The sequence below is a fragment of the Saprolegnia parasitica genome, assembly GCF_000151545.1.
Source record: "Saprolegnia parasitica CBS 223.65 unplaced genomic scaffold supercont2.48, whole genome shotgun sequence".
Lineage (NCBI taxonomy): Eukaryota > Oomycota > Saprolegniomycetes > Saprolegniales > Saprolegniaceae > Saprolegnia > Saprolegnia parasitica.
In genome coordinates, this window is record NW_012156442.1 from 142,567 (window position 1) to 155,382 (window position 12,816).

Here is a 12,816-nt window from a genome sequence, read left to right on the forward strand (position 1 = left end):
AGGTTGTGGCGTGCAGCGTACTAAGTTTTCCTACTGTGGTAATTTTGTTGTCGTCTGCTGATAATTCCATATAGTAAATGGAGCCCATGAAGCTTGCAACGAACAAGTAGGATTTGTGTAACGGGAGCGGTTTGATGTCGGCGTCTCTGAGCTACCGGTATAGCAGCGACACGTCGTCTGCGTATACGTACTCCAAAATAAGCTCCAGTCCGACGTAAGCTTCAAACCAGGAAGCGGTATTCACCAAGGACCTTGACGCCAGACCTCGAAAACCCGTTTAGCCTCTCGAGCACATGCATAAAATTGCTCTGTACTCGACAAAAGAGCTGTAAAAACATGCATATATGTATAATTCTGTCGTCAATACCCTCCGTTCCAGTTGTGCATTCGGACCACGTCGCCAATTCTCATTTCCAGGTGCCAGCGTCTGACGCTGCCACGTCATTGGCGCAACATCGAGCTGCGTCATCCCCGCGGGTCCGAGACGGTCGCCATACCAGCAACCCATATACATACGCAAGTACAAACGCACGGGCAATGCAACTAGCATTTCAATGAGCAAGCATCGATGATCCGACGCCGATCCATACGAATAAAAGAACATGGAGCCATTCGAATAAAAGAACAGACATCAATTAAAAGAGCACTCATTGACCGGTTCTTTTATGCAGGGAAGCGTTTTTATGCACGCACCACAAACTCGGAAGCATGCTGCGACGTCGGACGCTATGGACGTCCATGGGCGCTGCGTGGGTCCGCGCATCCAAGGGCGCGCTCCAGGAGCTCCTTGCCAAGGACCCGCCCACGCCGCCGCCGAGCGTCGTCGCGGCCAAGAAGGCGGCGCGGCTCCAGGACGCGCTCTGGAAGCCCGCACTCGAGTTTCCTGCGTCGGCGCTGGATCGCGACAAGCGGTCGCTGAGCCACTCGCTGCAGGTGCTCGAGCGCCTCACGCTGCGCACGCTAGCACACGTATTGCAGCCGACGCCATTGGCCGTGCTCGGGTCGTGCTGCACGCTCGTGCTTGGCATTGGCGGCCTTGAGGCCGCGTACCTCCTCGACGACACGTACTTGCAGGCGTATGGCCAGCGCGACAACTACGCGATTGCGTTCATCGTCGAGTACGCGTACGAGAACTTTGCGTCGAGCTGCATCTGGGACACCAAGCCAGCGGCGTTGATTGCGCAGGCGCTGGGTTTGAACCCACACGAGGTGTCATTCTGCCCGATCTTGCAACCAACTCGTGTGCTCATGGAGCCGTAGATCCTGCATGTGTTTACGGAATCGCCCGACGACGCGCAGCGCATGCTGACGATCCTCGGTCTTCGCACGAAACGCGCACTCGTGGCGGGCTTTATGCTCATCGCCCAGGTAGATGCGACCGTCCAATAAAATGCCATCGCTGCCGACGTATCCATGCCATGATGCCGTAGGGGCTCGGGATCATGGGTGGGGCCATGCGTGTCTCGCGCGACTACTCGAAGAACGTGTGCTCGGGCAAGGAGCCGCCGCTCCACGGCGTACAAGAGCGCATCATTCGCCTCACGGGCTCTGCAAGCGATGCGACCGAGGTGTCGATGGCCCGGTACGGCGCCCACATGCTGCCCGTCTTCAAGGACCCCCATAAGTACGTACTCGATGATGTTCAGTGTCTCGTCTAGAAAGGATGTGGCTAGGATGCGGTACCTCATCTCACTGTGGTCGCACGACGGTAAGATTCCGTGCGTCTGGCACGTGCCCGGTGGCAAGTACGGGTTTCGCCACTCGTGGACCGGCCTCCGGATTGACCGCCGCTACATGCTCAAGACGACGACGGGAAAGCTCATTCTGACCATGGAAGCCGACGTCACGCGCGCCGAAGAAGCCTTTCACCTCATGCCAAGCACGATACCGGATCTGAGCATTGAAGAGGCCTCGCAGGGCTTTCGCTTGATCGAGCGGGCGGCCGCGGCGCGCATCGAGCGCCCATTCCGATCGCTGCGCGTGATCCTCGGCGACTCGCTCCAAGTGGAGCAGCAGGTGCATCTGCGTGCGCGCTTGGAGGCCAAGAACGAGTGCGACGTCTTCATTGATGCCAAGGCCATCGTCATGCTCGCGTTGCTCAAGTGGGCCCAGAAACTGCCACGTACGACGCGTCACCAACAACTATAAGAACTGAGTGGCGAGAATGGGCGTAGAGGACGCGACCATTGTGATTGATTCGTCGCCCGAGCACTACGCGTACATGGCCCACCTCTTGGCGGCGAAAGGCCACGTGACGATGCCGCAGTCGGAAGCCGCGGCCATGACGCACGTCAAGACGGAAGCCTGGCCGCACCTCGTGTACCTCTCGTCGACGTCGGCAACGATCAATGCACTGCAGACGCTCATCCAGAGCAACCGCGCCGACCCGACGCAGTGCTGCGCGCTCCTCAACAAGTAAATTCTTGATGGTTTTGGAAAGGGGGATATGCGACCTGTGTCTAGTGCCTACGGTCTCGACCATTTGCGGGAAATCGCACTCTACGAAGACACGCGGATTGGCTCGATTTGCGCGGCCGAGCTCCATGACGACTACTTTCGCCAGGTAGGACCAATATTGTCTTGTGTATTGCGTACATAATCGTCTATCGACTAGGTGCGTATTTGGACGCGCATGGGGCACTCGGCCAGCACAATCCAAGACGAGCTCGACATGCGCTTTGCCGAAGTGCTCGCGATCAAGCAGTCGACGCTGGAGAGCGTGCCACGTCATCCTGTCTCGTCCACGGCACTGGGCATCGCGAGCAAAGAGCTTTAGTAATGTCGGTGGTCCGAACATTGGATGCATCCAGTTACCATGGTCAACCGTCCGGTAGCGCATGTAAAATCAAAGTACCCCCTGTTTGTGGAGGACCTAGGAGAAAAGGTAGCACAAAAAGTGACAGCTTATAGTAAGCGATGGTAGTGTGGTGGGAAGCCTGCTTCTTGTCAAAACAAGCTGCAGTCGCACCGGGAAGTGGATTTAAAATGTGCCGAGTCTGGCAGAAAAAATGAGCAGAGTCTGGCGGAAAAATGAGCAAAGGTGCCCGCAAGTACCCTTCCCCTTTCCTTGGGAGAGCCTTTCGCGGGCCCAGAGTGCCGGCGCGGGTTGAATTAGACAACGAGATTGCACTTTGTGCAAACCCGCCGTCGATTTAACCCTTAATCGGGACCGCCTTGCCGTTCATATGCGTTGCACGTGCATGACCCGCCGCGCCGTACTCGGTCCACAAGTCGTCCGTTCGTGCCCTCTGGCCGATCTTACGCGCTTGCGTCTGGTATTGGCTTTGGCTCGAACGCAACAACCGTGTCTTTCGCACGACGCTGACGCAACTTCCCCGCTCGCGATCCGGGCAGCTACGATCGCACGACTGCATGTCCGGCACTTGGCTCGTCGCGCTGTGGTGCCATCTCTTGACGCGTCGCTGGCCGCTCTCCGCGACGACCCTTGGTGTGCACGCTATCTTGTCCCTCGCACAATCTCGAATCACGACCACTAACGCTTCTCGCTGACGCACCGGCCACGCCTCACGATTGCATTAGGAAGTTCACCATATCTTTACAATTGCATATATTATAACTCGGTTCAACGACAACGTGCATGACCCGCTGCGTCACGTGACGCAGGTTGCAACAACATTGGTTCTCAACGTAACGTAGCGGTGTCGCTACATAGATCGAGGGGACTTGGATATCATTTCGACATGTTGATATATATGCATCCATGGTGGCGGTGACTGCATATCGCTTTGGGTCTTCTGCTTCTTCTCGCACGAGGTTCTGCGAGATCGAGACGAACGGCTGCAACGCTTCGCAACGTTGTGGTTCTCCGCCGCAACGTTTCGAATGGCGACATGCGATTGGCGGAAAAACGATCTTTGGTTTTAATATCCGCCAATGGCATCCGTCGTTGATTTGCAAGCGTCGGCGAGCCGGTCATTCTCGTCATGGCGACCTCCATGCACAGTGGGAAGGTGACGCCACGCAACGAGCCCTCGGGCTTTGATACGGTCGACCTCGGGCTACCACCAAGTACGCGCCAGTCGACCGACGCGACGGGCTCGGGCACGCTGCCGGCGCCACCAGCGCTCACGTCGCTCCTCATGGCGCCGTTCACATGGCTGCGCGCATCGTCGTCCAAGACACTCTCGGGCCGCGTCGCGCCAGACCGCCTCTCGAGCCGCAAGAGTATCGCGAGCCAGCACTCGTCGCAGCTGATGCGCTGGGACTTTGACGCAGGCCTCGAGACCAACCATTTGCGGCAGATGGACAACCTCCAGACCATCTTTGGCATTGTCGGAGCCTACGCGGCCCTCGACGTCTCGTTTGAATCGCTCAACCTCTTTATGAACGACGTCAAGCTCGGGTACGTCGAGGCGCCAGACCTGCCTTTCCACCGCTACTACCACAACTTTACGCACGCCATGGACGTGACGCAGACGCTTTTCGCGATGCTGCACTTTATCGAGCCACTGGACCCGATCCTCGGGCCGGTCGAGAAAGCGATCACGCTCATTGCCGCGCTCGGCCACGACATCCACCACCCCGGGGTCACCAACCACTACATTGTCGTCGCCAAGCACGCATATGCACTCGAGTACGGCGATGGGTCAGCGTCCGCGCTCGCAACCACCAGCGTCAAGGTCTGGGGCGTCCTTGAGCGCATGCATGCGGCCGAGACACGGCGGCTCGTGACCAAGCATCGGCTCTTGGGTCAGTTTCGCCCGACGACCCAAGTGCAGCTGGAGAAGCTCTTGATGGCGTGCATTCTCAACACGGACATGGCCCAACACGACGGCTTGCTCAAGCACATGCAGTCGCTGGTGACCGTCCGGCACAACCCGCTGAGCGCCGACGACACGCGCGTGCTCTGCTCGTTCTTCTTGCACTGCGCCGACTTGAGCAATGCAGCCAAGCCATGGAAGACCGCCGAGCGCTGGGCCTCACTCATCACCCAGTACTTTTTCTCTTGTTTTCTTTTTGTATCAATGTATCAATGTACCGAGTAGGGAATTTTTCGAGCAAGGCCAGGCCGAGAAGCGACGCGGTATGCCGGTCTCGCCCAACTGCGACGCAACGACGACCATGGTGCCCGAGCTCCAGATCAAATTCATCAACTTTGCCGTCCTTCCTTGCTTTACGATTCTGCAAGCGCTCTTCCCATTGGCGTCCGAGACCGTGACGCACGCGCTGACCAACATTCAATATTGGGAAGCGAAGCGAGACGACGAGCTCACGCTGGAGCAACGGGTCATCCTCCGAGCGATTGCGGCCGAGACCAACATGACGGCCGAGTGGACGAAGATGCAGGACAAAAGACTCGGGCGACGCGTCGCTCCATCGGCGCGAGTACATCTGGGCCAAACGACTCTGCTACCACCCGGCGTACCTCGTTTCGCTGGCGCTTATCTCCATCTACCTCGTGATCGAGCCCAGTGTGCGCGAGATGGCAACGTCCATTGACGGCGACGCCGCGCTCAACGCGTTCTTGCTCTGTCTGCTTGTAATCGTGCTGGCGGATATGTCCTTGACGGCCCTCGCGGACCACCTGTATTGCGGCAGCTTCTTTAGCTTTCTGGACTTTGCCACCGCGATCTCGATCGTGCTCGAAGTGTGTAGCTATGCACCGCACGCGACGTCCAGTAGTGTCTTTCTGTACGTTTTGCCCGAGCTGTTGCAGCCGCGCATTGTTCGCGTCGCACGGGTCCTTCGCGCCGTGCACGCCGTGCCACTCCTCCTCTTCCGCCTCTTTGCCCATGCGCCGCCGTCGACACCGTCCGTGGCTGCGTCCGAGACGTCGTCCGACGTCGACGACGACCGGTCGACACCCATGGCGTTCTCTCGGCGGGACATTGCCCGACTCTTTACACGGCTCGCGTCGCGAACGTCCGATGTGGTCCGACCCGCGGCGATCGAGCGGCTTGTCGCTGAAGCCTACAACGGGATCGACGTGCCGCCGCACGCGGCCCGCAATGTGCTGGCGTATTTTACGCCAACGCACGCGACCAAGTCGTCGTTTGCCGAGTTTGCCAATGCGCGGTCCGCGCCCCGCATTAGCATTTCGCGCGCGTCGTTCGCGCGCGGCATTCGGCACATGGAGCTCAAGCACGACGGCGCCCCGGATCTGTTTATGGACGCGGCGCCCCGTCCCGCGGCCGAGCGCATGGTATCAATGTATCAACTTATCCCTTTTTGTCACAAAAACGTGATTAGGTCGGCCGCGAACTCAGCGACATTGTCATCAAGCGCATTCTGGTCTTGGTGTTCCTGGTTCTGATTGTGGTGCCGCCACTCATCTGGGAAGCCGAAGCTCCGAACGATGTCTATTCGTACAGCCTCGAGAGTCTCCACGCGAGCGCGTTGCTAGCGTCCTCGCCGCCCCATCATGACGCAGCCCTCCGCGCCGACTTGGCATTGTTTGTGTCGCATTTGACGCCCCTCTTCCTCCAGCTGCACAACGTGTCGGCGGCCACGATCGCGGCGTCGACCAACGGTGTGCTGGCGAGTACGGATGCTGCGTTACTGGCGCAGTACCGGTACGACCAGCTCGAGAGCGTCCAGGTCTTTGGGTGCGACCCGTCACGCCTTGTGACGACGCTCTCGACACGGACCGCGTCGCCCGGCGAGTGTCTCTCAACGGCACTCTTTGATGTGACCGCGTCGCGCGTCCAGTCGGCGCAATGGGCCGCGTTAAGCACGCTCCTCTGCTTTGTCTGCGTCATGATGTCCGTCTTGTACCTCGACTACGAGACGTATACGACCGTAATCCACCCGATTGAGAGCATGCTCCACGTCGTCCAGCGCCTTGCGATCAACCCGCTCCGTTCGATTCCGTGCTTGGCCGGCGAAGCCTCGAATGAGATTTTGCTGCTTCAAAACACGTTGGCAAAAATCGCGTCTTTGATTCAAATCGGGTTTGGCGAAGCCGGCGCGGAAATTCTGTCCGGCAACATGCTCGAAGGCGACTTGAATCCAATGGCCGAGGGCAAGAAGGTCTATGCCATCTTTGGTTTCTGCAGCATCCGCGACTTTGCCGACGCGACCGAAAAGCTCAAAGAAGAGATCATGACGTTCACCAACCTCATTGGCGACGTCGTCCATCGGCATGTGCACGCGCTCAACGGCCACGCGAACAAGAACATTGGCCAAGCGTTCTTGCTCGTGTGGAAGGTCCCGTCCACCTCGATCGAGTATGCGCTGGTCAACGGCAACCAAACGCCACAGCACATGTCCCCGAAGAAGAACTCGCTCCTGACCGTCATGGAGAGCGACAACATGCGGCAGCGCGGCAAACTCACGATCGCGGACAAGGCGCTCATTGCGTTTCTCAAGGTCCAGCTCGAAATGCACGAGGCGGCTGCGCTCAAGCCGTATGCGCATGTTTTGCCCAAAGCACATCCGATGGGCTTTGGCTTGCACGTGGGCTGGGCCATCGAAGGGGCGATTGGGTCTCGCTACAAGATTGATGCGTCGTACTTGAGCCCGGACGTCAACATGTCGTCGCGGCTCGAAGGCGCGACCAAGCAGTTTGGCGTGACGCTGCTCGTGTCCCATACGTTTCACAAGTTGCTCTCGGCTCCAGTTCAAGCCATGTGCCGGCTCATCGACTGCGTGACCGTCAAGGGGAGTGAGAAGCCGCTCTCGCTGTACACGTTTGACATCTACGACGACCTCGGCGCGCATGCGAAGAACGCCCTCGGCTGCATTGACGACCTCCGAAAACTCCAAATGCGCATGCCCATCGAGTTTCGCATCGCGTTCGACTCGGGCGTTGCCAAGTATTTGGAGGGCAATTGGCCCGAGGCGACGCTGCAGATTGAACACGCGCTTTGCTTTGCGCCGACCGATGGACCGTCCAAGTCACTCTTGCGAGTCATGGCCGAGCACCAGGGCCAAGCGCCGAGTGCATGGCAGGGCTACCGCGCCTTGACAGAAAAATAATTAGAGATAAAGCATTATGAACTAATAGTTATACTAATAGTTATAGATACATATCTCAACTCGATCGTGCAGAGGGTAGGCTAATGAAAAACGTTTCGTGGAAAGCTAGGAAATACGAACAATTCGTCGTATTGTCTGGGTCGAAATCCAGCTCGAGGAAGGACCGCGTCGCGGGAAGCATGGCCGCGAGAAAATGGTGGCGGCTTTGCGGGCTCGAAGCGGCGACGTCGTTGCCAGCGTCAAGGGTCGACATCCGGATAATACACATGGTATCCGGACGACGGCGGACCTTTGCGCCACGGACTGCATTTCGGCCGCGACCGCTTGGGACCGACCCGTCAGCGTCGTACCGCCGAGCCCTCGCCTTGCATGTTCCCGCCTGGCCTCCTCACGCCCAAGGGCCCGACCAAGGCCGCGCCCGACAACAACGCGCCCGACATGCTCTGGTTCGATACCTGCATCCATCCCGACGGTACGCGAAACAATGGCGGAGGAGGCGATCGACGACGCGCTGTCGTAGACGTCATCGATGCCAAGGACCACATGCCCGAGTACGAGTACAACGTCACGGGCATGAAGCGCATCAAGAAGCGCGACCGTATCCAGCTGGGCACGCCCGTCGTCGTCAACGAGAAGGCGATTGCGCTCTTCCGCCATGGCAAGCGGCTCTTTGCGATCCAGCAGATGTGCCCGCACGCAGGCGGCAACCTCGCACTTGGCGACATTGAAGAGATCGACCGCATGCTGTGCATCTCGTGCCCGCGCCACAAGTGGCCGTTCGTGCTGCTGTCCGGCGACTGCCTCGTCACGGAAGACATTCGCGCCGAGCAATACCCGATCGAGGTTCGGAAAACGAACGGACTCCTCTCTATCTTTGTGGGCTTTACGGGCCTAAATCAAACGCTCTTCTACCAAGATGATTTTTAACACTCTAACTAATTGTACTCTACTCATTGCTCTATGAATCATCGACGCAGGCATGCAACTCCCTGCGACGATACTGTCTTCAACCAAAAACACGACGAGGACTCGAATAGGCCTCCCACCGAGAACGATAACGAGTCGCTCGGCTGCGTAAAGGTCCGTAGACAGACAGCAGCAGGTGGGTGTATCTGGCCGCGTCAGCGATCTACGGTATCCTTTGGATAGTGTAAATGCACTGGGCTGTGGCGCATGAACTCCCGGCGGTAGTGCCGAGCGCATTGCTGCTTCGAGTCTTCGTTGATCCTGGTTAAAAGGTTTCGGCTAGCAACCCCCAACACGAACAGACCATTCCTAGATAGATAGATAGATAGATAGATAGATAGATAGATAGATAGATAGATAGATAGATAGATAGATAGATAGATAGATAGATAGATCCTTGGCGCTTGGTGCATGTGCGAAATCGGTTGCGTGCGATTAGACGTGGCGGGTCCGGAAATAACCGTACGGTTCCCATTTACCGAGAATGGCGCCGGGAGCGAAGCAAGTCTTCCGCGCCTTCAAGCTCCAGGGGCTCACGCTCCATGCGGACGCGCTCAAGCGGCTCCTCCATGAGATGGAGATGGAGCCGACGCTGGGCCTCGACGACGTCCTCTTCGCCATCAAGAATAGCATCGACCGCTCCAAGCGTCCGTCGACCTCCCCTCTTCCTGCGCGTCGTCCTCATGCTGCTCCTTCTGCTCCTAGTCATCAACAGCGTCGTGACCATCGAAGCGCTCGAGAGCGCGCTCGATACGCTTCTGAGCGTCTCGGCCGAGAACGACTACCAGAGCATCCAGGTCTTTGACGCGTTCGAGATGCCCAGCCTCCAGTACGAAGCCATGACCAAGACGTACAGCGTCGGGCTCGACCGCCACCGGCGTCTCCATGCGTCGCCCAACTACCGCGTCAACCTTTTCCGCAACCGGTATGTGCTTGGCCGATCCATCGCCGCTCCAGCGACTCTTCCTTGACGTAGCTTTGCCGCGATTGAGCGCCGGGTCCGCCGCCACAAGACGTTTTCCAAGCCGGTCATGGCCTCGGCCAAGCTCCAGCGCGAGTACCTCGAGGTATGACTTCCGACACGCGAATCCTTTGCATGTGCTCATGATCATGGAGGTAGCTCACGCGGATCGAGTCGCTCCTCGGTGTCTCTGGCGTCAAGCGCGTGCTGGGCATGCTCGGCCAAGATGAACGCAATGCGATGTACCTCGAAGACCTCACGGCGCGTATCTACATCAACACGGACAAGACGGTAGCTCTCGACTCGAATAATTCTTACTTGCTAAGATGACGACGTAGGTCTGCGCCCCGGGCATGTACACCTTGAACAGCGTCGTCATTGTCGAGGGTCAAGTCCGCGATGACATCTTCCACGTCGAGGTACATGACTGTGATCGTGGTGCCTTGGACTCGACGGATTCCGTGTGGGTAGTCGATGGGTGGACCGCCGCCCGAGTTTCGCACGGACTCGTTGGGGATTCTCGGCGGATTGGACCCACTTGGCATTGAAGTCTCGTCCCAGGTCTACATATATTTACAAGCATATCTTTTATATCTGAACTATGGCTTTGTAGCAATTGGCGCAGATTCGCGCACTGGAGGCGCAGGACGAACTCGCCTCGTTTGTGATTCTCTCGGACGTGCATCTCGACGATCCGCAGGTCATGAAGCGGCTCGAGATCCTCTTTGAAGGCTACGCGCCGTTCTGTCCGACCTTGTTTGTGCTCATGGGCAACTTTACCTCGACGCCGGTCGGCCAAGGTCCGTCTTGGTTTTCAAACGATAGGTGCCGCGAACCTCAAGTGCGCGCATGTGTAGACGCCATGAGCATTGCCGACTTTAAGGACCTCCTCGACAACCTCGCGAACCTTTTGCTCCAGTTTCCGTCGCTGGTCGCGCACTCGCAGTTTGTACTCGTGCCTGGCCCGGACGACCCGGGCGCCGCCAAAGTACTCCCGCGCCACCCGGTTCGTAGGATTTAACTTCTATTTTTGAGCCGATTATTGGTGTAGCTGCCCAGTATGTGTACCCAAGATTTTCTGCGCAAAATTCCGACGGCGACCATGGCCTCCAACCCGTGCCGGTACGACGCTATCTCGTGCAATGACGCTGCTGCATTGTGTATATACTAGCATTCGGTACTACACCAAGGACCTTGTCATTCTCCGCGACGACCTCCAAGCCAAAATGCGGCGTAACTGCCTCATGCCGCTTGATGCGCCGGCCGACGATGACGAAGAGCGCACGACCACCGTGAGCCGGCAGGTACAACTACTCGATACATTGATATCTATATATACAATCTCGATGTGGTAGCTCATCAAGACGGTCATTGACCAAGGGCACTTGTGCCCGCTTCCACTGTCGGCCCAGCCCATTCACTGGGCGTATGATAATGCGCTGCAGTTGTTCCCGCTGCCCGACGTGGTGCAATATATATGATAGCCAAACACCGTACCAAGCAGCACTGATGCCCTACGTAGATGATCTTGGCCGACAAGACGGACCAGTACCAGGTCGGGTATGCCGGCGTCGCCGCGTTCCATCCGGGTCCGTTCTACGTCGACTACTCGTTCATGCTGTACCGCCCGCGACATCGGTCACCGAAGTTAGTCGCATCGATTAAGTTCAAACCACACATGGCACGTGGGTTATTCATACTTTACTGTGAGTCTTGCAGCTGCGTCGACGCCTCTCGTTCAGTCAAGAAGGGCAGGAGATAAAGAAGACCTGCATATGTCATCTGCGTTGCTGGACGGTTTGACAGGGGTCACTCGGTGCGACCCAGGGGTACATAAATTCAATTGATTGAATTTATGTACCCTTGGTGCGACCTGACGTCGTCATGGGACTGTACAAGGTGATAGACACCAATGACCACGGGGCTACATATCTGGAGTCGAGTCCGAGCGAGGAAAACTATTTTTTATTCCTTGAGTCTGGCAGTCGCTGCATTGCGCGGGTGACCGATGCTTTGTTCGTGCTGGCTAATGCCTCTACACGGAGAAAGGGGCTGCCGAAATCCAACATTTTGCAAATTCAGCGCAATGGACGCGAACCTTGTCGCTCGAAAACCAGTGCTTTTATCGCTGGACAAGTCGTCGTTAATTGATGCCCTCTCGATGTACAGCGGTAACTCGACGATGGCATCGAGTCGATGCGACGAGGCCATCAGTAGGGTTGCTGTAGTCGGAAGCGCTGGCTGGGTTGAGAAACGCTGAAGCGGTTGCGTTAGCTCTCCAGTACAAGTAGTGGTACATATTTACGGTTGCTCGGGACACTGTCTGCGATGGTGGCACGCGCGAGAAGCCTGTTGGAAGCGTACGTTTCGGACGCAGGTACTATTTGATCCTGGTTGAAAGGGTATTTGCCAATGTAGTACATACACTATAAGAATCACGTGATATCGTGTAGTATCGAAACGTCAAATGGTGTTCGTAATCGAAATCACGCTACCAAGACCAATTTTACCGTAGATATACGCTACTTCCTGCGAAACCACCTACTCGTAGGCGGAAACACGTGGTTTTATGCGGATGTGTACGCGCCATGCAGAAATGACACTATCACATTGGCCTTTGCTTGTGCAACGGTGCAGTTGACATCAGGAATGTCTCAAATACTTTCGTAGCAATGTAAGATTTACGGTAGAAAGAGCAAGACCGTACTTTTACAGGATCAAATTCTACAGTACAGTTCAGTTCTACTTTGTTTTCAAAGTTGACATCACAAATGACTTTGATGATCGTATGTGACCACGTCCGTTGACTCGGGATGTCGGCCAGAAACTCGAATTGAGTTTTGAGTTGCTGGCTCTTGATGAACGTCCACCGTTGCTATTCCAAGACGGTGTGAGCGGACGCTGGTGTTATGAGAAGTCCTTTGTTTTATTTCATTCTTTTTCTTTTCGAC

General features: G+C 56.8%; 4 protein-coding genes across 4 annotated transcripts; all 4 read left to right on the forward strand.

Annotated features, from left to right (window-relative positions):
- Window positions 1–707: 707 nt before the first annotated feature.
- Window positions 708–2,877, forward strand: SPRG_09750 (hypothetical protein; the record flags this gene model as incomplete). Its single annotated transcript, XM_012348899.1, has 7 exons — window positions 708–1,209; window positions 1,261–1,368; window positions 1,431–1,624; window positions 1,674–2,122; window positions 2,175–2,415; window positions 2,464–2,563; window positions 2,615–2,877. Coding segments are annotated over 7 exons (1,756 nt in total), but the record flags the coding sequence as incomplete, so codon positions are not given.
- A 1,067-nt stretch (window positions 2,878–3,944) lies between these two features.
- Window positions 3,945–7,938, forward strand: SPRG_09751 (hypothetical protein; the record flags this gene model as incomplete). Its single annotated transcript, XM_012348900.1, has 4 exons — window positions 3,945–4,954; window positions 5,007–5,247; window positions 5,348–6,163; window positions 6,211–7,938. 4 exons carry the CDS (start codon window positions 3,945–3,947, stop codon window positions 7,936–7,938), a joined length of 3,795 nt encoding a protein of 1,264 aa, XP_012204290.1.
- Window positions 7,939–8,250: 312 nt separating this feature from the next.
- Window positions 8,251–8,890, forward strand: SPRG_09752 (hypothetical protein). Its single transcript, XM_012348901.1, has 2 exons — window positions 8,251–8,410; window positions 8,459–8,890. The coding sequence occupies exons 1-2, from the start codon at window positions 8,308–8,310 to the stop codon at window positions 8,863–8,865; spliced, it is 510 nt and encodes a 169-aa protein (XP_012204291.1). The 5' UTR covers window positions 8,251–8,307; the 3' UTR covers window positions 8,866–8,890.
- Window positions 8,891–9,388: 498 nt separating this feature from the next.
- SPRG_09753 (hypothetical protein) lies at window positions 9,389–11,530 on the forward strand (the record flags this gene model as incomplete). The annotated part of the gene is made up of 13 exons (XM_012348902.1): window positions 9,389–9,551; window positions 9,610–9,829; window positions 9,881–9,971; window positions 10,025–10,156; window positions 10,204–10,284; window positions 10,337–10,426; window positions 10,479–10,665; window positions 10,723–10,871; window positions 10,917–10,987; window positions 11,037–11,169; window positions 11,221–11,331; window positions 11,388–11,485; window positions 11,518–11,530. 13 exons carry the CDS (start codon window positions 9,389–9,391, stop codon window positions 11,528–11,530), a joined length of 1,539 nt encoding a protein of 512 aa, XP_012204292.1.
- Window positions 11,531–12,816: the final 1,286 nt, after the last annotated feature.